The 27474-nt window shown below is 45.0% G+C and overlaps 1 protein-coding gene across 1 annotated transcript in view; it reads right to left on the bottom strand.

Moving 5' to 3' along the window:
• The window catches only part of CRYBG3 (crystallin beta-gamma domain containing 3), a 105571-nt gene that overhangs the window by 38495 nt on the left and 39602 nt on the right, over positions 1-27474 (bottom strand). Inside the window, exons 7-13 of the mRNA XM_064152197.1 lie at positions 14306-18848; positions 13359-13406; positions 12501-12616; positions 11315-11462; positions 4626-4765; positions 2554-2668; positions 508-543 (exon numbers count right to left, since the gene is read on the bottom strand). Of these exons, the coding sequence (XP_064008267.1) occupies positions 508-543; positions 2554-2668; positions 4626-4765; positions 11315-11462; positions 12501-12616; positions 13359-13406; positions 14306-18848 (5146 nt within the window). The remainder of the gene's footprint in view (positions 1-507; positions 544-2553; positions 2669-4625; positions 4766-11314; positions 11463-12500; positions 12617-13358; positions 13407-14305; positions 18849-27474) is intronic.

Raw genomic sequence — 27474 nt, 5'->3', positions numbered from 1 at the left:
ACTATTTAGTAGAGAAATGCCCTACACTTGCATGTATTTGTATAGTTAAAAGTTACCTAAAGCATTTTTGTGAAGAACTAGAAAAAGGATGGAGAATGAGCAGTAACTCTGGCTTAGCTTGCTGCTAATGGGGTCATGATCTCACTTCTGATCCTATTCCTTCCCCCTTCTTCCTCTCCTCCTTTGTTTGAAACTTGCTATGTTACATTAAACACGAAAATCTCTCCTGATCCTGTTCCATTCCTGATATGTCAGCCAGGAAAATTCATTTTACTCTGCACAAGACTTACAGCTCTCCTATGCCAGGTTCTCCTTATACATAAGAAAGAAATGGCTACTACTTTTACACCTGGTGAAACACTGGTAAGACAGCAGTACTGAATTCTTCTTCAGCAGTAAACACTGAGTACTTAAACATCACATACCCAGCAAAAAGAAATCAGATTAAATAAGGGTTCATATATCCAACATGCCCATACTTTTTTCCTCAATGTCCTCAGTGCTCACCTTGACGTTCAGTGGCATTTGTACCTTTAGTCCACCCTAAAAAGAGATGGGAGGGAGAAATTGGTATTCATACACATACATATCCATGTCAAAGCATAAGTTATTTTATAGTCTTATCAGAGCACAAAGCCTTTGTAATTAAATTCACCATTTTCAGTGCTGGCCAAATCCAAGACTGGCTGGAACACCCTGGCAACTCCTAACGGCCAGGGACACTACAAATCTGACCTTCAAGCCAATCAGTATGTTGCAGAGCCTGTAGGAGTGCAAGCAATTTGAATGCTCCCTCACTGTCTATTAGCCATCTAGAGCAAACACTTAATGTGCTGTTTTAACAGGATTAATACTGACCAATTGTTAAATTAGCTCTTAAAGGACTTGTTGTATGTATTTCAAATTTCTTAATCACAACTGGTGAAAACCAGAGAAGCTATAAATAAGAGAGAAAACACATTCACCAGTGGGGTGCCCCAGGCATCAGTGCTGGGCACAATCCTGCTCAGTATCTTTACCAATGATCTGGATCAGGGGACTGAGTCCAGCATCAGTAACTTTGCAGAAGACACCAAGCCAGGAGCAGGTGTGGAGCTGTTGGAGGGTAGGAAAGCCCTGAAGAGGAACCTGGCCAGGCTGGATGGGTGGTCAGAGGCCAAGGGGATGAGATTGAACAAGGCCAAGTGCAGGGTTCTGCACTTTGGCCACAGCAACCCCAAGCAGCACTACAGGCTGGGGATAGAGTGGCTGAGAGCTCACTGCTGGCTACAACTACCAGAAGGGAGGCTGCAGCCAGGTGGGGTTGGGCTCTGCTGCCAGGCAAGCAGCAACAGAAGAAGGGGATAGAGTCTCAGATTGTGGCAGGGGAGGTCTAGGCTGGATGTTAGGAGGAAGTTGTTGTCAGAGAGAGTGATTGGCATTGGAATGGGCTGCCCAGGGAGGTGGTGGAGTCACTGTGCCCAGAGGTGTTGAAGCCAAGCCTGGCTGGGGCACTTAGTGCCATGGTCTGGTTGCTTGTCCAGGGCTGGGCTCTAGGTTGGACTGGCTGAGCTTGGAGCTCTCTTCCGACCTGGTTGATTCTATAATCCTATGACATATCTATTTCTGCAGGCAGAGAGCAAATACAACAAATGCATCTTCTCTTTAAATATTAGTGCCTGATGTTCCATGAAGAAATGCCACCTACCTCACATGAGTGACTAAAAAGACAGGTGTTAGATTTTGCTCCTTTGTGGCTTTTAAACTCTTTCTGCAAGACTTGTTATGTATACTGTAGAGTTATGTGCCACTCAATTGCCTATCTCCTCTATATTTAGATCTACATGCTGTTCAACAAAACACACATTTGCTGCATCTCCCAATATTTTCCTGCACTATGTAGTCACAGAAACATTACTGGGTAATAAAATCCTCTCCTGATCTTCCTTCTCCAGCACACTCCAGCTGGACCAGCAAAAAGACAATCCACATCTTCTGAAGGTATTTTTTAGTTAACGAATTTGTGTTGGCTGCAACATAATGGAGAGCCTTTTGGTCTATTTTATTTGATCTTCATTTAACAACAGCATTCCTTTGGGAAGATACCCTAGTGAATCATAGGATCATAAAATGGTTTAGGTTGGAAGGGACCCCAAAGCTCATCCAGTTCCAATCCCCTGCCATAGGAAGTGACACCTCCCACTAGAACAGGTTGCTTAAGACCTCATCCAACCTGGCTTTCAACACCTCCAGGGAGGGAGCAGCCACAGCCTCCCTGGGCAACCTGTGCCAGTGTCTCACCACTCTCACTGTAAAGAACCCTTTCCTAACAGATGCTCCCACTTTACTACATGGTCTTACTTGGGCAGATTCAGAAGCCTAGCAAGCCACAACAACAATCTGTGACATTACATCACTGCAAATGCACTGTATTGTGAGATGAGTGTTACAGGTGTCAGAATTAACCTTGCAAGGACATTAGGGCCTATGTTCTATTTAGGGCAAAAGCTCTGGGGAGGACACCCCCAGGAAAAGGAAGGGACACACCATACTATGGAATTGTCAAGTCCTCACCATTTTTAAGGGACGCAGAGATTTTACATCTGCTGAAGGAACTTCAGAGGGCGAATCACAGTCTTCTAAAACCTTCACATCCCCCTTGTAATTGATGTCTGAGTAAGCAAGCCATCTGTAACAGTGAGGATTAAGAGTTCATTAATCTCATTAGGTTACAAATAGCAACCTTGTACAAAAATGAATTCCCTTTTTGTAGCCGTGAGAACTAGATAACACGGTTTAGACACTGCCAGCACGCCAAAACACTTAAATATTCAACATTTCAATATTAAAAACAGTTAAATAGTTTAAAGTAGTGTGCTTAAATATTAACAAATATCTAAATACACTAACAGCATCCATGTCGGGAGCTCAGGCATCTTCTCCTCGGTCCAAGCTAAACAAATGAAAGAGAGGAAAACTACTGATTCCTTCACTTTACACAGCCAGCCCATTACAGCACCAGCACACAGCAATCAACCTCAGCGTCGAGCATGAGATGCACCACATTTGACTTGGGATTGTCAGCTTAGGGATTAAAAGGATTCTAGTATCAGTACCACTGTTTTTCAGTGGAGGCTATCAAAACCCAGTGATTTGCAGTGCTCCTTTGGAGGGCAGGTTGTTGTCACTTTAGACACAAAGACTCCTTCAGACTGTTTTAAAGGGAAAAGCACACAAGGAATGGAGAAGAGGCTCTGAGTCATACGGAAAGGAACTTCCTTAAAACTACATATGCAGACCATAAACAGTTAGAAACTACATTAAGTACTACCAAAAGTAAGACAGACAAGACTCTTTTTAATTCCTCTACCACCTTCAGCTTCGCAGCCATACTGCAAGACTGCGGAAGGGAAGGCAAGGCTCACACAGAAAGGCAAACTCAAGACTCTTGTAACAGCTAATGCCATTCTGCCACAGTTTCTGAGAAGAGTCACTTACCTCCTAAACTTCAGAACTGTTGTGATGGTTTTGGGAGTTACCTGCCCCTCCCCACCCCCCCTTAAGAAAATCACCCAGACTGGACTCAGCTACTGGCAGTTAAGGGATGAAGCTATATTTACAGCTTAGCACAATGTACAAGCAGATATACACAATATTTACAGTTATATAGAAGTTAAAAGCAATACAGAAACACGACGCCCCTCTCAGAAACCAGAGTCCCCAGGAGGGCTCCTGGCCCAAAGCTCCTCTCTGCCTCCCTCTTTCCTTCCCTTCAGAAATCACCAGATCAATCCCTGTATATCTCATGTGATAATCTGGAGATCTGAGGCAAGATAACAAAAACGATGACAAGGAGGTTAGAGGGAAAAGGGTTCTGTTGGATTAGAGAATTAAGGCAGATATAGCCACAGGGACCAGACTGCCAGAAAGAAGGAGCAGAACAGGACTGAGCAGCAAGTGAGCAGTGAGTGTCTCATCTGTATTCTGACTAGTTGTGTTTCTCAGCAGAAGAACGAGGGATATAGGATACTGTTGTTTATTTTTCTTTCTTCTCACAGCTAAGGATTTAATTTCCCTCACTAAAATATTCCAATTGGCCTCAAAGCAGCACAGTTGTGTTGGTCATTTGTCCAAGCAACAGACTATCCTGCTCAATACAGGAAACGCTGGGCTACCGAAGGGCCTCAGGCATACTGCATCATCTCTCTCCAGGATGTCAGGATATGGCTGTAGCTTGAGAAATGCTTGGATGATGTAACACTCATTTTCTGGTATTCAGTCATAGTGCTACAGCTATAACAGGGTGGGTGGCTACAGAGACAATATCTATTCTCCAATGAAATAAAAGCCAATTAGAGCTGAACTTGTGGTTTTTTTAATAAAGCTACTAAAAGATGAATTGCAGAAGACTTCTGCCAGCAACTGGAGGAAAAATGCCTTCCAAAATTTGGTTCCACTACCAGAAGCTCACACAGCACAATGCTGAAGTGTAAGGGCTGGGAATACCTATGTTTATGTTAAAAGCTTTGTAGCAACACCCCCCCCCCCCCCCCCCAAATATTGTTTCCATCGTCGACTGACCTTCATCTCGTGACATTACTCCTCTACCTACTGCCAAAATGCTATTAAAAGGGTTCAGTACTCACACTCCTGATTTGACTCTTATGTAAGGGTTTTTCTCAACATCCAGTTCTTCTAAATTGGCAACTGCATTCTGTATGCAGATAGGAAGTTGTTCTGTACCACCAGCTGCCAGGCAGAACTCAGCTTCTGGAATACCACAGTCCTGCGGAAACAAATCACAGGGTCAGACTTACCCACGAGCCTGCCTCATTGCAGCAGGGGAAGGACTGCTAACATCTTCTCTTTTTGCCCTGTCTTCTCATCCTTCCAACGTAACGCCAGGCTTTGTACGATGGAAGGGCTCTAGTTTCACTAAATGAAGGCTGGAAGTTTTAGGAAACCTAAGGGAAGTAAACTCCCAGCTCCCGCTAACTTCCAAAGAACTATGGATTTACGTCTGTCGGGCTACCGTCGAAAGACTCCATTTAAATACTCTGTGTAAAGATAGCATTGACTGATGAACACATGGGTTTACAAACACTGCCCACTTTGGTGGGCTTTGGTGGGTTTTTTCTCCAAGAGAGTATTTCCATAATGCACATCTGGATACACATGCACAGCTGAACATTCACATCTCCTTCCTCAGTGCTAATTAAGTTCTGTAATGCATCCAACTACAGGTGCAAGCCATACTAAGTTCAATTTTCTGTCAAGGCTAAATGAACCTACAGTACTGTAGGCAAAGAAAATAAAAGATTAGTACCAGAAAATGCTTATTCTGTTAAATAGACACCTCAGGAGTTTTCCTGTTACTATGGAGCAGGAACCTCAGTTACTTTACTGAAGGTTCTCTACTGAAAGACACCATGCTGCAGAACAATTAATGAAACACATGCTCTTCTCTGTTCCTTTGCAGGGATCTTATTGGTCCACATATGCTTTATAATAGCTCTATAAATTGCATTGTCAATGTTTTCTTCCCCACCATTCAAACACATCATGAATCAATGAGGACCTTCTATAAGGCTCTGCTTCAGCAGTGCGTTACAGGACAACCTTCCTGTTTCAGCAGAAGGCAGCTCATGTGCTTAGAGTTTGCTTATCTGTAATAGCAAACCTTCAGTTCTTAGTGATAACTTCATATAGGCACTGTGTCCAGTTCTGGGCTCCTCAATTCCAGAGAGATGTTGAGGTGCTGGAAGGTGTCCAGAGAAGGGCAGCAAGGCTGGTGAGGGGCCTGGAGCAGAGCCCTGTGAGAAGAGGCTGAGGGAGCTGGGGGTGTGCAGCCTGCAGCAGAGGAGGCTCAGGGCAGACCTCATTGCTGTCTACAACTACCTGAAGGGAGGCTGTAGCCAGGTGGGGTTGGTCTCTTCTACCAGACACCTCCAGCTCCCTCAGCCTCTCCTCATAGTGCTTGTATTCTATGTTCCCTTTTTTATTTCCCTGTACTAATACCTGATATACAACAAGGATGAAAATCTGTGAATCCAACAACAAAGTTTGACCTACACACAGAGAATGACAGTAGACTCTTAATGATTTCAGATAACTTCTGAAATTAAATGCCTACAAGTCTAGACAAGTGGCAGAATAAAGTATCTCTGCCTGCAGGCTCAGACAGGATATGAGACAGATTATGCTTAGTTTTAATTCAGCAGGAGATTTGAAGGTACTGTTTGCTTTCCTTATTTTCCATTTGAAGACTGGAAATTGCCAGCCTGTATTCTCTTTTCAAGCCTGCTCTCCTACTCTACTTATTGTGATGGTATTATTGCACATATTAGATTAAGTCCACAAAGCTCTTGCATGAAGTGTCACATAATATGCAGAGGCCTTCATCAAAAGCAATTGAAATATCTATTGAAAGGCTCCTAACATGTTTAATGAAAAAAAGTGTATTAGAGATTCTAAGAATATTTATTTAAGTAACAAATATAGATTTTGTCTTAAGTAATAGAATCACAGTATCAAGCAGGTTACAGGAGACCTCCAAGCTCAGCCAGTCCAACCTAGCACCCAGCCCTGGACAAGCAACCAGACCATGGCACTAAGTGCCCCAGCCAGGCTTGGCTTCAACACCTCCAGGCACAGCAACTCCACCACCTCCCTGGGCAGCCCATTCCAATGCCAATCACTCTCTCTGCCAACAACTTCCTCCTAACATCCAGCCTAGACCTCCCCTGGCACAACTTGAGACTGTGTCCCCTTGTTCTGTTGCTGCTTGCCTGGCAGCAGAGCCCAACCCCACCTGGCTACAGCCTCCTTTCAGGTAGTTGTAGCCAGCAATGAGCCCTGCCCTGAGACTCCTCTTCTGCAGGCTGCACACCCCCAGCTCCCTCAGCCTCTCCTCACAGGGCTGTGCTCCAGGCCCCTCACCAGCTTTGTTGCCCTTCTCTGGACACCTTCCAGCACCTCAACATCTCTCTTGAATGGTGGAGCCCAGAACTGGACACAGCACTCAAGGGGTGGCCTGAGCAGTGCTGAGCACAGGGGCAGAAGAACCTCCCTTGTCCTGCTGCCCACACTGCTCCTGAGCCAGCCCAGGATGCCATTGGCTCTGCTGCCCACCTGGGCACTGCTGCCTCCTCTTCAGCTCCTCTCTCCCAGCACCCCCAGCTCCCTCTCTGCCTGGCTGCTCTCAGCCACTCTGGCCCCAGGCTGCAGTGCTGCTTGGGGTTGTTGTGGCCAAAGTGCAGAACCCTGCACTTGGCCTTGTTCAATCTCATCCCATTGGCCTCTGCCCACTCATGCAGCCTGGCCAGGTCCCTCTGCAGGGCTCTCCTACCCTCCAACAGCTTCACACCTGCTCCTAGCTTGGTGTCATCTGCAAAATTAGTGATGCTGGGCTCAATCCTCTGGTCCAGATCACCGTAATGATTCAGTTGACATTAATGTACAGACTGCAGAAGGGTAAAATGTAGCATTACCATATGAGGCACACATTCAAGTACTATGTCACTCATTTGCGCATTTTAAACATATAAACTTCAGCTTGCTAAGTATTTGTCCTTGCATGCTCATGTTTGTCTCAGCATAATTAAAAGGCATCATTACTTTCAGATTCTGAGCATTCCTAATAAAATCATATTTAGAAACAAAATGAAAAGCACACAAATATGGTAGCAGTCAGGTTGAGAACTAGATCCTTCAGTCCAAAGCCCTATCATTTGCAAGGCGTCAAGATTTTGGAGTAAGATACCTACATGCACAACTACTACCATGCAAATCTCGTCACAGTGTTTCAGGACAGATCCCAAACTGGAAAGCCTCTTTCCTACACTCCTCTGGCCCTGCTACCCCCATGACAAGCAGCCCAGACTCATGTTATACTCATTATTCTACTGACATTTCAGGCAAAAAGAGAATGCAAAACACAGCAAACAGACTGGGTAGCTGTGCTCACTTCCACTGATTATACAGATCCAGTAAGTGCTTAGGTAGGTCACAGCCTTTGGGCATTCTACTTTGCCTTCATTTATTTTGTAGTACTCTCTTCTTACCTCTACAGAGTCATGCTAGAGTGCCTGTGCCTCTCTCGCAGCCACTTCAGGGCAGAGACGGTTACAAAAGCACAGTGAATCCTCCACAGCGGCTTGCAGAGAACAGACACTTGCAGAACAGTCGTGGAGTCAGCAGCAGAGAGGTTAAGGCTTCTGGCCCAGAGGATTAAGACAATCCTCAGCACTTCAGCATGAAATACTGCACAGCTCTGATGCTGTTCTAGTCTGACCAAGAGCTCTAGCACAAGTGAGAGACCTAGAGCCTTCAATGCCCTCCAGATGTGGGCTTGGGCTGTTACCCTTCTTCTGGATCTATGGTAGCAGTGCTAAATCACTACATCATTGTCAGGTCTTCTCCTTAGATCTGTAAGGTGTGGTGACTGAAGCAATCAAACTAGCCTAGTTAAATGAGGTAGCCTTTTATGTCAGTAACAGGACAAAGAATGACTAAAGTTTGGCTTCTTAATTAAGCTAAGTGCCAAAACAATGATGAAAGAAGAGTCTGTTGAAAACCAAGCCAAATTAGTTCTGGTATTCACATGATTGCTTTTTAATACAGTCTAGACACGCATCTTATTTTTGCTACACAGTTTGACCTTAGGACATGTCAGTTTCTGCAGCATCTTTCATTTTAAATCTCATTCCCTGTTCGTCCTCTAGCCTTTTTACCCACTCAGAAGCCTTTATCCTGGTTCTCCTGCTCAGTACCATGCTGGCTACCCCCCATCATCATCAAACCAAACTACAGGCCTCAACAGGGCTGGTGGTAACGTAAGAAATTAAGGAAACTAAGGATCAGTGTTCTGTAAATACCAACTAACACACGAGACAATGTGAAGCTGCTGGATGTCTTGCTATCTAACAAAGACACTTTTTTCCCTGCTTAAATTAGTAACTTCTTTTCACCTAAGCCACACAAAAACAACATATCTGTCATCTAATATTTGGAACATATCTCATTACAAAGGGCTTTGTTTAAAGTGAGTCCACAAGGAACCCAGTTATTCCCTGCCTAACCATCTCACAAAGAGTGATTATAAACTGCTGCTTCAGGTCTCTTGGCAGCTTGGAAAAGTGTTTCACAAGATCATTCCAGAATGGAAAACGTCAGAATTCAGCTCTTGGTTTTGAGAAAGTGACATTTATCACCCTCTTTGGACTTCCAGAAACCAGAAAAAGCCCTCCAAGCCCCTAAGATGGATATATGCATTTACAGTGGACCAGACTCCACTGTAGGAGCTGCAAACAGATCTTGCTAGCCTAGTCTCACCTTGCCCTGGTGGATTCCAGACTCGGCATTACTTTAAATGGGTCTTCATTCTACCAGTTGCATGATCTGCTCCTCTGAGATCTTTTTTTCCCCTCCTATGTTCCCCCAAACTGCTGGGTGCCTGGCAGCAGAGCCCGACCCCACCTGGCTACAGCCTCCCTGCAGGCAGCTGCAGACAGCAATGAGGTCTGACCTGAGCCTCCTCTGCTGCAGGCTGCACACCCCCAGCTCCCTCAGCCTCTCCTCACAGGGCTGTGCTCCAGGCCCCTCCCCAGCCTTGCTGCCCCAACCCAGATGTTGAGGTGCTGGACACCTTCCAGCACCTCAACATCTCTCTTGAATTGAGGAGCCCAGAACTGGACACAGCACTCAAGGTGTGGCCTGAGCAGTGCTGAGCACAGGGGCACAAGAACCTCCCTTGTCCTGCTGCCCACACTGCTCCTGAGCCAGCCCAGGATGCCATTGGCTCTCCTGGCCACACTGCTCCTGAGCCAGCCCAGGATGCCCTTGGCTGGTCAGTGGGCTTCTTTTGAATTTATGTATCATTGTTAAGAGAATAAAGAACTGTCTGTCACTGCTAGGCCCCTGTACTGCTGACAAAAAGGCTGGCAACTGTAAAACAGCCTCCACAGCCTCTATACTAGCAGAGGACTTTCAAAACTTAATCTGCCACACTTCAATACAAATGGTAATTCACTTGTACTAAAGGGACAATTCCCCAAGAATAAATCTAAGGATATGTTAAACAACAAGAACACTACATCTTCTTAAATCACAGGATCTGGTAAGTACACTTCTCATTCCCTGGCCACCTATTTTAAGCTTTAGGCATTTGATTCCAATCTTTTCAAGAATATGCCTTTTAGACTTCTGGCTGTATAAAGAGCTAAATGCCATAGGTGTACCATGTGGACACCCTATAGATGGCACAGAGCTGAAGAGGAAGAGACAGTTACTTTTGGAGGCTGCTCTGTACAATTAGGATTTGAAACTCAACCACTAAATTCTAAAACAAAAGCCATACAGATACAGTAGATATTTTAAAGTTAAGATAGACACTTTAATGTCCAGCAGAGGGCTATGAGGATGATGAGGGACTGGAGCACTGCCTGATGAGGAGAGGCTGAGGGACCTGGGGCTGCTTAGTCTGGAGAAGACTGAGAGAGGATTTAATCAATGTTTATAAACATCTGAGGGCTGGGGGCCAGAAGGGGGGGACAGGCTCTGCTCACTGCTCCCAGGGACAGGACAAGCAGCAAAGGATGGAAGCTGCAGCACAGGAGGTTCCAGCTCAACACAAGGGGGAACTTCTTGACTGTAAGGGTCCCAAAGCTCTGGCACAGGCTGCCCAGAAAGCTTGTGGAGTCTCCTTCTCTGGAGCCTTTCAAGGCCTGCCTGGATGTGTTCCTCTGTGATCTGTGTTAGATAGTATTGTCCTGCTCTGTCAGAGGGGTTAGACACAATGATCTCCTTAGGTCCCTTTCCAACCCCTAATATCCTGTGATCCTGTAATTCAACTTCAGTTCACTGGACAGGTAGACATCTATAAGGAAGAATCATAGAATCAACCAGGTTGGAAGAGACCTCCAAGATCATCCAGTCCAACCTAGCACTGAGCCCTATCCAGTCAACCAGCCCATGGCACTAAGTGCCTCATCCAGGCTTTTCTTGAAGACCTCCAGGGACGGTGCCTCCACCACCTCCCTGGGCAGCCCATTCCAATGGCAAATCACTCTCTCGGTGAAGAACTTGAGTCACTGCATCAGGTAAAGGTGATGGAAGAGAAAAGATAATCCATCTGTTCATTACTGTCAGGAAGAAAAAGAAATTCAGCACAGGCAAAGCTCTGGAATTTATCTTGAAGGTGGAAACTGTGGTACATGCTAAGTTTAATACATTCAGAACTGCAGTATAAACATGTTGTCCATTGCTAGTAATACACCAATATTGCATACTTAAACTAATGATGTATACATGAGTATATTATTAACAATGTCTATACCTTTGTTACATGTTTGATTGAACCAATTGTGAGGTTTCTTTGATGATGTCTCATGCCCAGAAGATCCCAAAGATGATCCAGCACAGCCTCTCCTTCTTCTAGTACATATTTCCGACCCTGGAACTTCGGTTTCTCATACAAAATCCAACTGTAATGACGATATCATGAACTGAGTTGTTGCTGTTAGGCAGGACTGCTCTTACACAGCACATCTGCTCAAAAGGTCAGTAATGAGCTCTGCTTATTGAGCTAACAGTTACATCTGTCTTACGTTGCCCCTCAGTAGTCACATTCACTCTGGAAAAACATGGGGCTTGTACTTCTGTACTTCAGAAGTAAATGACACAGTTCTCCTCCAGGATGGAGTCCAACATAAATTAAAACTACACAGAAGCACAGCTAAGCCAGAATGCAAATAAAACTCCTTGTTCCACCAGAAGAAATGTATTATCTGTGACATTAGAACACATCCAGCTCAGGCAGACATTCTGCAGGGTGCCAGGCACATAGCTATTAACTGGCATTCCTTATTGCTTAGGATTTGAAAGCAGTGCTCCCAAACCCAAACAAGGCTGCCTCAAAGCTGCCTCAGTGCGGTTGTTACCACGGCTGACAGTCAGGAACATGTGCTGTGAGTGCCACCAACTCAACTGCAATGCAACAGCTGAGATGGTCCCGGCCCCAGCTTCCCGCAGCAAACCGAGACACGCTTGCAAAATCCACCTTAAAGATACCTGCACACCTTTCTGCATCCACCTTGCTCTAGATGCCACACTACAAACAGCAGCTGAGATTGCTCATTTTAGGGTCCTTTTGCAATAGCTCCTCTATAATGAAAGTGAACTTTAAGAGGAGCCATTTTGATTGGCATGCACATGCTTCCAGCAATGGTTATGACTGAGCTGTCTCAGGGCTTCAGGCAAGAAGTCTAAACTTAACTAAGAGACTGTCAGAAACTTTTGGGTTGAAACTCTTTCTCAGGAGAAACAATGTAATTTTCTTCACATGGCAGCATTTGAAGATTTGGTTTGGGTTTTTTTTCATGCTTTTTTCACTGGTATCAGTCTAATTATGAAGAAGGAAAAAAAGGTGATCTTGCAGATCAGACGTGTCACATAGAAATGAAAATACAATACAGATACCAGCTTTTGGAAAGAGTCTATGTAAATATGGCCTGGTTTCTTACCATCCTCTAATTATTCTGAGCACTGTCCCCAGGCGAAAGCTCCAGGATGTGGTGTCCAGCACATCGGAATGAACTTCTCGCTTACTATTGTCACCGCAAGGATCATAAATAATCATCTGAAACAATATGCAATGCATACAAATGAGAGCCTATTTCACCATACAGTGCAGGTTTTGCTTGGAATAAAACCCATTTCACTTCGTGCCCACCCAACTGATATGCTGCACATGTTGTTCTTCTATTCAACACTGAAGTGAGCTGAACCAGTGAAACAAGTGGCAGGAGTTTCAATAATATACTCTCGTTACTAGAATGTGCAAGCATCTGCACCATGAAATACAGAAAACTAGGGAACAATTTCAGATGCTCTCCATTCAGAAACGCTGGTATAAGAAATTATTACATCTAGGAGAGAAAGGATTCCAACCACAGCTCCTAGGAATGCTGCGTGCTTCCCACAGCCACCTCTATTCCTGGCTGAAATCTCAATACTCTGGTACTGAGTAGTTCTTATCCCTTACTGCCTTCTCATCCCCAATAACCAGGGTAGTTCTCATCCCTTACTGCCTAAATCTCACGGCTCACCCTGAGGAATGGGCACCTTGGCACATGACCCAGACACAACTGTGTCTTCCAGTCAGGTCTTGAACAGCTGGGAAAAAGAGAAATGCAAGGAGAAACCTCCCTGGAGGTGCTCAATGCCAGTCTGGATGAGACCTTGAGCAACTTGGTCTAGTGGGAGTTGTCCCTGCCCTTGGAAGGGGGTTGGAGCTAGATGATCTTTGATGTCACTTCCAACCCAATCCATTCTATGACTCTATGTATCTTACTGAGCTATGTGACACAACTTCTGCTTACCTTTCCTGGTCTTGGATTATATTTGAGACTTGCCCTGTCAATGAGGTTCTGAAATTAAAAAGACATAGAAAACAACTATTTGCATCTACAACTGTAGCACAAAGCATAGACAGGTTATTCTGGTATGCTATCTCTCTATGTTTATCTGGCTGCCACTAGCAGACACAACCAAGGTTTGTTTCACTGCTGTTCAGAGTTGGTCTAAACAGTTCCACAGCCTCAACCCCCAGAAAGCAGTATGTGCTGGAAAGGAAGTATTACTTTGGAAGTTCTAATTTCTGGAAAATGATTAGCCTTTCCCAATAAACAACAAACTACATGCCCTAACACTGGCAAAACCCAAAGAGATTCCTAACAGACTGAACTATTCCAAACATCATGGGAAGACTTTGTTCTTCAGTTATGCATTTGGTCTCTGTAGCCCTTTCAGTTTCCCAGTGCTGGAAGAATTGTTTCATGCATGTCAAATGCTCTTCTATGGAAGAAGCTGTATTACTTGCTAACTGAACTACAACTTGTAGAAGCCTGCGATGAAACAATCAAATATCCCAGCAAACAGGTATCTTTTGGACAATACAGCTCTACTCATCTCAGAAAGGAAAGAACAGTTTTTATACAAAAGGGACTTCTGCCACCCTTGGGTTGAAAAGTCTTTAATGTGGACAAACCTGTGTCTTGCTGTTACACACGTTTTCCCATTGTATTTTCTGTTCACATGTTCTGTTTTACAATTCGGTCACTTTCATCTGTGTGCCGAACCAGGGGGACTATGGTTTTACAATTATTGTAGCAGAAGATTGTTTTTTAATCCCTGTAATCCTAAGTAGCCTGATTATTTTTGTTTAGAAGAATTAACCTTAAAAAAAGAGGGGAAGGAAAATACAGAGAAAGCGATTCTGGCTTTTGGCTCAGCAGTTTGATTGTTATTATGTGACATGACATCTTACCTTTGACAGTTCTCCCAGTTTTGGCACGGTGTTGTCTTGAGACCAATGAATCTTTGGCTGCAATATATCCTGGAGGATGCTTCCAAATCTGGTTCCCTTCTCAGAAGAGCGAGTGCTGGCAGATTTCAGATACTGGTAGTACGCGCTTGCAGGAGGCTGCTTTAGAGCAGCATCAGCTTTCCGTGAAACTGGCTTACAAGCTCTTTGGCTGGGAGGAGCTGCATCTGGACACAGCTCTTGTTGCTCCTGACAATCAGGTGGTTCTTTTGAATGAAAAAGTGGCTGTTCAAGAAACAAAGATCTAGTTGGGCCATCGCAATGAAGAGTTGTTTTTGAATTTCCTCTTGACTGGCTGAAAAGACAGTCATTCTCCCTCTCAGTATCAAGAATATTTTCTTCATAAGATGATTCTTCTTCATCAGCATCCTCCAGTCCCCCCTCCTCCTCCTCTTTACCAAACTGAGTAGTAAACTGTAAGCGCTCAGAAACTGACTGGAGAAGGGAAAGCACAGAAGCATGGTCTGGGTTATTGTTAGGTTTCCCACTAGGATAGCCTTCTGGCGACACGTCTGTGGAAAGGATGTCCTCCTGGGAGCTGTCATCTTCATATATTGGAGACAAAGAGAAAGGATATACTCTATACCTCTTCGCTTCCACGCTCAGAAATGACTCTGAGCTACGGCTATCTGTTGCTTCATTCAGTTTGTTACCCAATCCATCAAGACAGACTGGCTCAGCTTTATTCTTTGCCCTTTCACACATTAGATGATTTATGTTATCTGAAGGCAAATCAGAAGAAGAGAGCAAACCAGTCTGCACGTCATCAGTTGAGACAGATCTGTTCTCAGTTTGAAGTGCACCTTCATAAACGATAGTAAAAGAACTGTTTTCCCACTGCTCAATTAGAGGAGAAAAGTTCAAAGCAGCTGTTGATTCCTTCATGTCACCACCAAACTCCAGACCAATTTCTTCAAGCTGGTTACTTCTCTTAGTATCTTGATCCTTTATTTGTACCTGCTTCAGATTCTCATTAGTTTGGTCAAGGTCTGTGCCAAAACAGTTTTTCCCTTCACTGCCCTCTCCAATAACAGACAATTCAGGTACAATGAATTGTGCATTTAATCCAATATTAACATCTGCTATTTCACTCACACCTTCTGCTAGTTCCTCTTTACTTCCCATTGCCTCTGAATCTTGTAAGGTTGCTTTTACTTGTGCAGGTAATTCTGCTGCCTCTTTTCCACAGTGTTTATACGGACTGTCTTCTGCACTGCTTTCCAGAGACACCCAATGGTTGACCTTGTCTTTGGCTTCACTCTGCATGCCAAGACTTTCTTCATTGGGCAGAAAGGAGGAGAAATTAAGATTTCCAGTTGGCAGCAACGTGCAGTCTGATGTCGCTGTAGTGCTGCATGAGTATTTTGAGTGCAATGACAAAATCACCTCTTCAGTCACAGCTTTCTGTACTAAATGTGAAGATCCATTAGATCTTCTAGGTGTGGCTAATCCGTCATTGGCACACATCTCCACAGCAGCCAGATGGCCACACGCCTTTCTGCTCTGTTTCTCTTTTGCCCATGTCAGAGGATCTGATTCTGGCCTCGATGAACTACCAGCAGGTAGAAATCCATTTGTTTGACAAGCAAACAAACTATTTGGTACCTTTTCACCTTGTTGGGGCCAATCCATGCCATTTTCTCTCCCATTTAGAAGCAAAGGAGGGCTGGAGCAATTTGTCTTGCCACAATTTACAGTGACATTTCGAGTTTCCTCCTTCTCTGCTGCTTTCTGTGTTTTGTCAGGTAACTTCATATCTAAGTGTAAGAATCCTGGTGTTTCGGCCTTAGGCTGAGTCTCAGCCTTTTCAGAAGGCCTTTTACTCTCACTGCCTTGCCACTCATGGGATGTCAGTTTTTGTTTGGCTGAATGGATGACTTCTTCAATCGTTTCCTTTGCTTTTAGTGCCAGCACACTGTGCAGAGCAATGTTGTCAGGGGTGTAAGACAGCACGTTTTCATCTCGATTACTTGCATCCACTGCTACTTTTCTTGTCAATGAACATGAGCCTCCTCCACTGTTCTCATTCAAATGTTTTGGTGACTGCTCAGCTGATTGGATTTCCTTTGCCTCCAGTGGCACAGTTTCAACTTTCTGATCATTTTGAATATATATACTTGTTAAGCTATCCTTACTCCCACAAAGATGGGGAACATCAGCAGTGCATTCTGCTATTATTTCTTCTACAGCTAAGTGTAAAACCGAGTCCACTATTTCTTCAGCTTTTTTGAACAAACCAGCAGCATCTTGGGATTTAGCATGTGCTGGTCCCTTCACGTTGGTATCGTCCCACAGTTCCTCAGAACAGAGCTGGTTTGACTTTGTAGGTGCAGCAGCTGCTTGATCATCCACTACAGGAGTTTCTGAGGTGCCAGAAGCAGCATTCCCAAGAATTGCCTGTCCCACTGCATTTCTGCACATCCTCACAGTACAGGCTGATTTGGAAGGCATTTCCAAGAATTTCAAAGGACAGATGGGTGGTGGCATTGCCTCTGCCAAGACACTGTTGTCAGCTTGTTGTCCAGAGTAGGCCTCCTCTGCCCCATCACTAACTGTGTGACTGGAAGTATTATGTCTCCCCTGAGCAAGACCAGACATTTCTGAGGCACCAGTGAAAAGGCTGGAGGCTTCTCTGAATTCCAGCGTAGGCAAAGTGGAACTATGGATGGAAACACCCCCTGCACCTACTTCAGTAACAGAGCTATCAAACATAGCTGGAGTCAGCTCAGATTCCAGAGAAGCTGCTGGGCATGAAGCGCTTGGGTCTCCTGCGCAAAGTGGCACCTTGGTCATTCTGTCCTCAGGAATTATTGCACTGGACTCAACAGCTGTCTGGCCACTTGCTTTGTTATCAGATGAAGAATCAAGTACTGCAGGTGATATCCTAGACCTGTTACTGTTTTCTTTTGCAGAAGAAAAGTTAATGCAATTACCTTCAGAAACAGGTTGAGATTCAGAAGTGGTTTCAAGGGAGACAGGATGATGGTTGTGGACAGGAATAGAGTTTTCTGAGAGGCTCATCTCTACAGGCTTAGAGGATTTGCTCTTCTCATATTCAAGATCAAGAGAAGGAAGTGTCTCTCTCATATCCAGTAAGCTAACTTCTCTTTTCTCTGTAGTTTCATTGAAACCAGAATGAAGAGAAGCTGAGCAAGAGCTTCTACTTTCAGAAGAATCGTAAGTTACAGCGAGAGCTGCTGTTGGCTCATCAAAGCTGGATTTCAAACCTTCACACCCATGTACGCATGACGACACAGTCGCAGGATTTTCCAGTGCAACCTCAGATGAAAACTCAATTGCTTCCAAACCCTCAGTTTCTAGAGAGGGTATATTAGTCTGCTGAGTGGCAGTACCTTTAGAATTCTCCACATGGATTAATTGGTTTTCATTTCGGACGTGCGTTGGTTCCTCTAACACACTCAGTTCTTCATTACGAGTCCCCGTGTCCATGACTACGTCTTCATTAAGAGATGACACTGGAACAGTCTGATTATCTGTGGCTATGCATTCCCCTCCTTCGGACTCCACTCCAAGCAAAGTGGGTATTTGTTTATTAAAAGCTGAAAGAACAGCAGCGATAAAGTTCTGTGGATTTTCCTCTCCTACAGCTGCCACAATTTTCTGTACGTTGCTGTCTTCATTTGCACTACTTTGATGCTGATCGACTTGCTGCTGAAGTGCAGTGGGATTAGACTGAAGCATGCAGACATCCACCGATATCTCTGAGTTACTCTCCATTTGATGAGCATAGCAAAATTCTCCCTTACTCACTTGAGTTTCATCATTAATTGTCCTACTTTTTGGTACAGGTGAATGTAAACAGTCAGCCTGAATTTCTTTTGTGGACTCCTTATTAGCTGTTTTACTATCATCATTCTTTTTAACAAAGTCACAAGTGACATTTTCGTCTGCTTGAAAGGGAGTTTTCACTTCTCCCAGCAGTGCAGCATCTTTTCCAACCAAATCATTTGCAGAACTCATTTTAAGGGAATTTGTAATCTGGGAAGTGGAATTGCTTGGGATATCACTGTTTCTGCTACTAGATGATAATAACGAATCTAGTGAATATGTCCTAACTTTTGTTGTGGCTAAAGCAGGCATAGGTTTTAAGTCTCCATTGTGAGATGATTCAGTAGCTGTAGTTGTGGCCTTTACAGTATTTTCACATTTACTGCTACCCAAGAAAGGCCAAGATTTTTCAGACTTTTTCCTTCCTATTTTAACAGCAGAAGAATTTAAAGTGGTATCATCCTCATGACCTTTACTCTCATTTCCTCCATTTTCTGTTATTAAGTATCCTGATTTGGGGCAGACAGGTATTTGTATTTCCCCGTTTTCCTTTACCATTGCAGCACTTCTGTTCTCAGTATTTTCTTCTCCTTTTTCAGCTATCTCTAACTGATTCTTCAGTAGCTGCCTAATCCTGGCAGAACCTCGATACGTTGCATAAGTGACTGCAGGTGCCTCTGGCTTCCGTTGCATCTGCCTGTAATAAGGATCACTATTAGCACAAGGCACAGACTATCTGAAGAGCTACTGTGATAATAGAGGGTTAATGCAAACCAAAGGCGCCATACAACACCGTTTTCCTCCGCGGGTTAGTACAAACTGTAGATTGCACACAACACTGTTCCTCTTGCTCTTCCTAAACATGGGCTTGTGTAACAAACGATGCATACACTTCCTTTTACTGAACAAGCTAACTACAAGCAAAAAGTAGATGCTGCTATAAGCAACTTCCATCATTTGCTTTCTATTAGACAATAGAGTTACTATTCACAAATGCCACTGCAATCCTACATTTGTAGGGACAGATATGAGTATACTTTGGTAAAGATGTCCTATTCTACTAAAGCATGCCTAAACTTTGTAAGTGAAAAGCTGAAAAAAAATCATACTTTTCATAAAAATACTGAATCAAAAGTTATATTGTTCCCAAAGCTCTCAATATGTTGTTAAGGAATAGGATAAGAAGTTAAATAAGTGGATAAAAGGACATGAGACCTTTCTGGACCACCGAGTAGTAAGGAAAGAGAATGAACAAAGATCAAGAATGAAGACTGTATGGATGTTGGAAGAAATACCAAAATTAAAAGCCTAGAAATGTGGTAAGGAATTGTTAAATACAGCCATTTACTACCCTTAAATTTAGGATCAAAAAACAAGTGACCACAAGAGCTAACATATGTAAGAATCACCATGGAAAAACAGTGATCCTCATTCTTCACTGGTTTTTCTGGTATTATGGATAGATTCAGAACCTGATACCTTCACAGTATCACAGTATCACCAAGGTTGGAAGAGACCTCACAGATCATCAAGTCCAACCCTTTACCACAGTGCCCAAGGCTAGACCATGGCACCAAGTGCCACATCCAACCTTGCCTTGAACTGCCCCAGGGACGACGACTCCACCACCTCCCCAGGCAGCCCATTCAGTTTCTAAAGCAGCTTTTTTTCTTCTTAAAAAGATCAGACATCACAACTGGATGGATAGGTTGGACTGTATCATCTTGGAGGTCTCTTCCAACCTGGTTGATTCTATGATACTTTCTAATGCTTCTCTCTTTTCCCCCATACTTTTTGTCTTCACTTTAGGCTAAAGCAGATGTTCAGATCATGCTTAAACTTCATTCATTTCTCTCAGGCAACCAGCAAGAGAACAAGGGGACACAGCCTCAAGTTGTGCCAGGGGAGGTGTAGGCTGGATGTTAGGAGGAAGTTGTTGCCAGAGAGAGTGATTGGCATTGGAATGGGCTGCCCAGGGAGGTGGTGGAGTCGCCGTGCCTGGAGGTGTTGAAGCCAAGCCTGGCTGGGGCACTTAGTGCCATGGTCTTGTTGACTGGCTAGGGCTGGGTGCTAGGTTGGACTGGATGAGCTTGGAGGTCTCTTCCAACCTGCTTTATTCTACGATTCACTCAGAAATATCCTTAGCATGTAAATTCTCCAATTACAGTTAAGTCAGAGTGGAGTAATAATGTCTAAAATAATCACTATGAAGCTTTTTTTTTCCCCACAAATTCCTCTGGTCTCACGGACTGGCCAATCTCAGAAACAGAAGTCAGTCTACAATCTACTTCTTTCCAGAAAACAAACACAAAATGTTGCCATCAGTTTTCCAAAGAAGTTTCATGGATTCTAGAAAAAGAAAACTGTAAAGATGTGTGTTTAAACTAAGTACACTGATGGCATTGCAAGTATGCCAGTTTGAGGCTAACTGGGATGTTCTAATGAGAGAAATTAAATGATAGGCTGTGAAAAGGAAACAACGGTGATATCTGCTGCACTCCTAGGCTTGCTGAGATGTATAAAAGCAAGGACACAAAACATAGATAGGACACAGTCAGTCCTATCAGGGAGAGACAGTGTGTGTGTGGCTCTGTTGCAGTTGGTGACCTGGGCTGCTTCTGCTCAACTAATCCTTCTGCTTTCTAACCCCCTTGCCCACACTCCAAGCTCACCTTGCACGTAAGGCAAACTCTGGGATAAGATAGAGGGGTGGAAAGAAGGTGGAAGGGTGGTTGGGATTCCCTCCTAGGGACTCTGGTTTCTGGGAGGGCTGTTGTGTTTTTCTGCATTACCTGTAACTTGTATATTTCTGTATACAGTTGTATATGTAGCAAGTATCTGCTTGTATCTTGTACTAAGCTAAACATAAAGCTTCATTCCTTAACTTCCAGCTCGGCTGAGTCTAGTCTGGGTGATTGCATAAGAGTGGGGGGGCAGGGAACTCCCAAACTGTCACAGCAAGGTACTAAACACTGATTTCCACCAATTCCAAGGCATTATTTTGAATAAATGGTTTGATTACAATTTACTTTACCAAGTGGTTTTCATTTCATAGTTGATTTTTTGTCTGGTATGCAGTGGGAAAAATTCAGAATGCATTTATAAATGTGTGGCACAAACGAGTGCTCTGACACAAACACAAACCTGAGAAATACCCTCCAGTTTGTCTTCCACACTCAAGTTTGCCTTCAAACTTCTCCCATGAACTCCACAATCTGTAAACCCCAAGCATCCAGAAATGGGATAAACAGGTTAATTTTACAGAGGCTTGCCTACAAAAGGCTGACAGGGAGAATCCAGTGTGGTAGAGTACTATACCTACATCGATTTGAGCCACAAATCCTGACAACCAGTTACACTGTTTAGTGCATGTGGTCAGGCAAACCAATATACTGAGAAGTTTCCTCTTCCTTACGCAGTAGCCTTTAGCATTTTTCCTAATTCCTGCCACTGTTGGTCTTATGAAGGAATTTTATGCTCCGAGTGATCAATTTGACATCTGAGCTAGACTCAAAGGAACCTGCTCTATGGAACTTGGTGCACAACCCCATTCCTGACTAGTACTGGCCACAGCATCACCTCGGCTGCAGAGCCTCAAGACACAGTTGACCTTTGAAAGTGTCTCCTAACACACAGCTCTCCTTTCCTGCAAACTTATCTCTACCAAGGTTCTACAGCAGATGCTGTTTTAACCCTTGCGTCACAGACATGACAACTTTAGGGTCTCTGACCTTCTACAAAGGACTCACTGCTTGGCACATTATACAAATCTTACCACCAGACCTTTCAGCACAAATGCCTTTGCTTTTAGAGCACACAGATGAGTGTTCAACCTGAATGCTCACATGCAACAAGACAACACTTAAAAGATTAAACCCCATGTTCCTATGTGACAGCAGCAACTCAACTGCAGGTCTTACAAAATACATTTAGAGGCAGACAATGTCATGGAAAACAGAACAGAAGAGAATCAACCAGGTTGGAAGAGACCTCCAAGCTCATCCAGTCCAACCTAGCACCCAGCCCTGGACAAGCAACCAGACCATGGCACTAAGTGCCCCAGCCAGGCTTGGCTTCAACACCTCCAGGCACAGAGACTCCACCACCTCCCTGGGCAGCCCATTCCAATGCCAATCACTCTCTCTGCCAACAACTTCCTCCTAACATCCAGCCTAGACCTCCCCTGCCACAACTTGAGACTGTGTCCCCTTGTTCTGTTGCTGCTTGCCTGGCAGCAGAGCCCAACCCCACCTGGCTACAGCCTCCTTTCAGGTAGTTGTAGCCAGCAATGAGCCCTGCCCTGAGCCTCCTCTTCTGCAGGCTGCACACCCCCAGCTCCCTCAGCCTCCCCTCAACAGGGCTCTGCTCCAGGCCCTTATCAGCTTCGTTGCCCTTCTCTGGACACTTTCCAGCACCTCAACATCTCTCTTGAATTGAGGAGCCCAGAACTGGACACAGCACTCAAGGTGTGGCCTGAGCAGTGCTGAGCACAGGGGCACAAGAACCTCCCCTGTCCTGCTGCCCACACTGCTCCTGAGCCAGCCCAGGATGCCATTGGCTCTGCTGCCCACCTGGGCACTGCTGCCTCATCTTCAGCTCCTCTCTGCCAGCACCCCCAGCTCCCTCTCTGCCTGGCTGCTCTCAGCCACTCTGGCCCCAGCCTGTAGTGCTGCTTGGGGTTGTTGTGGCCGAAGTGCAGAACCCTGCACTTTGTTCAATCTCAGAGCCCAACTCAACCTAGCCACAGCCTCCCTTCGGGTAGTTGTAGACAGCAATGAGGTCACCCCACATTTTTAATAAGTGTCACTGGAGACTTGTTTTGTAGACATTTAAAGTAAAAAAATCATTTCTGCTGTTCAGAACTTACCTTACAAACTGAAAGAATGCTTGTTTGTTTTTATAACTCATATGATGATATAGATGAAAGTTGAACTATACACAAACCCCCTGTGTATATTCTATCACGTATTTCAGATACTGGGAGATTCTTTCTTTCCCTTCTTCACAGGATGATATTCTTGAACACCTGGAGGTGTTTAAGAAAAGCCTGGATGAGGCACTTAGTGCCATGGCTAGGGCTGGGTGCTAGGCTGGACTGGATGAGCTTGGAGGTCTCTTCCAACCTGCTTGATTCTCTGACTAAAGGCACAAGTAGTGGTTTAACACAACAATCACTGTAATCAGTAAGACCTTGGGATTTATGTGGAATAAGTGCATTTTTCACTCGCTTTTGGGATCCTGTCTTAGAATCGCAGACATACAGGCTGAGGACAGAGTAGTTGGAGAGCAGCCAAGAAGAAAGTGACCTCGGGGTACTGGAAGATAGTAGACTGAAGATGAGCCAGCAGTGTGCCCAGGTGGCCAAGAGAGCAAATGGTATGCTGGCCTGGCTCAGGAACAGGGTGGCCAGCAGGACAAGGGAGGTTATTCTTCCTCTGTACTCAGCACTGGTCAGGCCACCCCTTGAGTGCTGTGTCCAGTTCTGGGCCCCTCAATTCCAGAGAGAAGATGTTGAGGTACTGGAATGTGTTCAGAGAAAGGCGACAGAGCTGGTGAAAGGCCTGGAACACAAACCCTATGAGGAGAGGCTGAGGGAGCTGGGGGTGTGCAGCCTGCAGAAGAGGACGCTCAGCGCAGAGCTCATTGCTGGCCACAGCTGCCTGAAGGAGGCTGTAGCCAGGTGGGGTTGGTCTCTTCTGACAGGCAAACAGCAACAGAACAAGGGGACACAGTCTCAAGTTGTGGCAGGGCAGGTCTAGGCTGGTTGTTAGGAGGAAGTTGTTGCCAGAGAGAGTGATTGGCATTGGAATGGGCTGCTCAGGGAGGTGATGGAGTCCCTGTCCCTGGAGGTGTTCAAGAAGAGACTGGATGGGGCACTTAGTGCCATGGTCTGGTTGATTGGCTAGGGCTGCTTGCTAGGTTGGACTGGATGATCTTTGAGGTCTCTTCCAATCTGCTTGACCCTAAGACTCTATGAAAAGACCATGTTCATATCATCCCTTCCTTTCATGGCATCCACTGATTCTCCTGCTCCTTTGTGCTGCAGCGTCTCCCAGCACAGTTCATGTGCTTTTTAGTACACACTTTCAGCTACTTCTTACTACTTTCTACAAAACTATCTAGTCAGCTGCCAGCAACCAGGAACACTTCTACAGTATAACTATGCTACACAAATACCAGTTGGTTAATATTCAGTAAAGAAGTTAACTAGTACTGAAGAGGGAAAAAATGCTCTACATCGTTTAAACTTCAGTAAACCAAGAGAACAAGCCTGGCACAGTCAGTCCCAGAGCAGAGAAACAGCTGTCGTGGGTTCTAGTTGTTAAAAAGCTGAACAGTGCAAACTTTTTCTTCCACTGAGCCACTTTGATTTGTCCTTACTAATTGCTTCAGAAAGAGCTCAGACTGTGCAGAAAGACAGACAAAAATGTTCACAGAGTTACACAGCAATTGTCTAACCTCTTTGTATCCTGAGCCTGTGTGCTGTGTTGCTGAGTTTTACAAACAACCTGACTGCTTTAACGTCTGCCTCATTTTACAACAGCTACAACAACAAATCCACCAATTTTCTTCTATTTAAAAGGGTCATTTTCCACAGAAAAACTTCATTCTGTATATAGCCTGACTTGTCCCTACCTCCAAACTAGCAACAAACAGTGTTATGTGCTTACCTGGCCTCGAGACAGATCGACTACACTGAGAAAGTTTATGCTGATTTGCAGGGGAAAATGCCAGAATATGGGCAACTGGAAATGCCACCTGCAACTCTGAGCTCAAGGAAACCAAAATAAGTAACAAATATTTGCACAGAGTAAGGAGGTCACTCCAAGAGTTAACACCACACTTTCCAAACTCTGTGGGCTTTTCCTAATGCCAAGCTTAACAATTCACACTGTTTGGACAAAATCACAAGAAGCAAATGAAGACTGAGACCACCTGAGCCTCTAAACTGTGCCTACAGACTGCCCAGTACTTTATCAATTCACTGTTCAAGATCTACTCAAAAAGAGTAACACTGAGGAGGAAGTTCTTAACCACGAGAGTGGTGAGAGGCTGGAATGGGTTGCCCAGGGCCAGGTTGAGGCCCCATGGCTGGAGGTGTTTGAGGCCAGGCTGGCTGAGGCTGTGTGCAGCCTGCTCTAGGGTAGGGTGTCCCTGGGCATGGCAGGGGGGTTGGAACTGGCTGCTCCTTGTGGTCCCTTCCAACCCTGACTGATTCCGTGATTGATGAGCAGAGCAGCAAGGAAATCCCAAGACTTTCTGTCCTTCAGCACTCCTATTTACAGGCCTGTAGGCATTGAGAACATGAGAAAGTAAACCAAAGCTGGTGTGCACACTTAGAAAGACAGGCGTACGTCAGAGGTCTTTCCTGGAAGGAAAGATATGCACCAGCTTGTTACTGCACCAGCCAGGATACTGGGCAATTCTGATCTCCTAAGGGTTGGCCATGGCTGCCCCTCATCTGCTTCCTGCAGCTTCTGATTGTGATGTTTAGTTCAACACGCATCAGGCCCTCTGTTGAATCCCCAAGATTCATATTTGCCTGATTAGGCAGGAGAGACTTGAGGTGAGGTAAAGCATAAGAGGACTGATCCTTCTGGGGAAGAGCAAGGGGAAAAAACCCACACAGAGTACAGACTACTACTGCAAAATTACCATCAGCAGCTGAGGGGGAAGAAAGTGAGAAAGAGAGCAAAAATCTAAGAGAACAAACTAGAAACTACACTGACACAACATGGAAGAAACTACATGGAACACAGGAAAAAGTAAAAAAGGTTTCTTTCTGTCTACTGTCCTTTGCCCAAGCTGTCTTTGAGGCAAGGAGTAACTTTTATCTCTGCACAGCCCCGGGGGGAGCAGCATGTGAGCTACCTGCTGGATTCAGAGTATGCTACAGGGAGAACAAACAGCAGCAAGAGACTAGTGCAGCAAGCCAGCCTGTCCAACGGGCTTTAAAGAACTACACAGTCTGTTCAAGAATTAGAATGAATAACATCCTGCTCCTAGGCCCCTCCAGATAACAGCTATGGGGGGGAGGAGTTCTCATGAAGTGGTGGTGCTGGGCTGCAACATGCAGCTTAGAAAAAGCAGTGGCAAGAAGCGTGCTACCACAGCACGAGTCTGTAATGCAAAGCAGTCACTCACGCCACAGGCAGAAACAGTGCTCATGAGGACACATACCCTTATTAATCATAACACTGCTGGGCTTTGGCAGTGGGAATACAAAGTTCACCCAGATTGGCATTCCAGCCTTTATTCCTATCCTGAGCATCCATCAATTTACAATGGAGGGGTGAACGACAGGTGCCTGAAACAATTATTCTATTGAATAATACATAAGGACAGAGTGCTGGAGACATCCAGAATGTGGAAGTGAAACTCACTACGCAGCTGCATTCAGCAGCATCTCCTACATGGAGATGAAACGCGTAACATGGGACAGAAGTACAGTAAGCATAACTCAAAGCAGTGGGAAAAGAAGGGGAGGCAAAAAAGGAAGGGGGCAAAGAGAAAGGGGGGGGGCAAAGGAAGGGAGGGAGGGCAAGGAAGGGGGGGGAGGGCAAGGAAGGGGGGGGAGGGCAAGGAAGGGGGGGGAGGGCAAGGAAGGGGGGGGAGGGCAAGGAAGGGGGGGGAGGGCAAGGAAGGGGGAAGTGTTTGCTCTCAGCACACCCGTTTGCCAGAAGCAGAGGGGCGCTGACAGGCTGGCTGGTTACTCCATAGCAGTACTTCAGTCTTAGACATGCAACAGCTCCCCCAGTCTGAATAAACACAACTCACACACTTGTTGCTTGGGCCTAAGTCCACGTTCTACATAACTACCCAGACAGGTAGCACACAGACAACTCCAAACCTGTGCTGTACCGGCCCACACACAGCCCAATACTCAACAGCTACAACTGCTTTTCAAGCACCATCACCCGTGTCTACGGCAGAGCCGGAAGGGTGCTGTGAAGATGGTCTGGCGCGGGCTGCAGCGATGCTTTCACTTTTCTGCTCTCTGCACACACTGACTGATGCCCTTGGCACCAGTTTTTTCTGGAAAAAACACAGGACTGTTAAGGATGTTCCAGATTTAGGCTGACTGAATTATTTTGTATAACCTTTGTTAGACCACAAGAAAACTCCAAAGAGCAAGGGGAAATAAAATAGAAGAGCAAAAATCACCAAGTCAAATACACCAGGAAAGGTCATTTTAAAAGGAGGAAGCCTTACTGGCAGAAATAAAACCACTGATGAACTAGTGAGATAAACAGGACAAACAACGTTCAGACCTTCATTTAGCCCACAGTATGGAGAAGAATAAGCTCTTAACTTCTTTCTAA

The sequence above is a fragment of the Pogoniulus pusillus genome, chromosome 12 (assembly GCF_015220805.1).
Source record: "Pogoniulus pusillus isolate bPogPus1 chromosome 12, bPogPus1.pri, whole genome shotgun sequence".
NCBI lineage: Eukaryota > Metazoa > Chordata > Aves > Piciformes > Lybiidae > Pogoniulus > Pogoniulus pusillus.
This window is presented reverse-complemented; position numbering and strand designations above follow the sequence as displayed.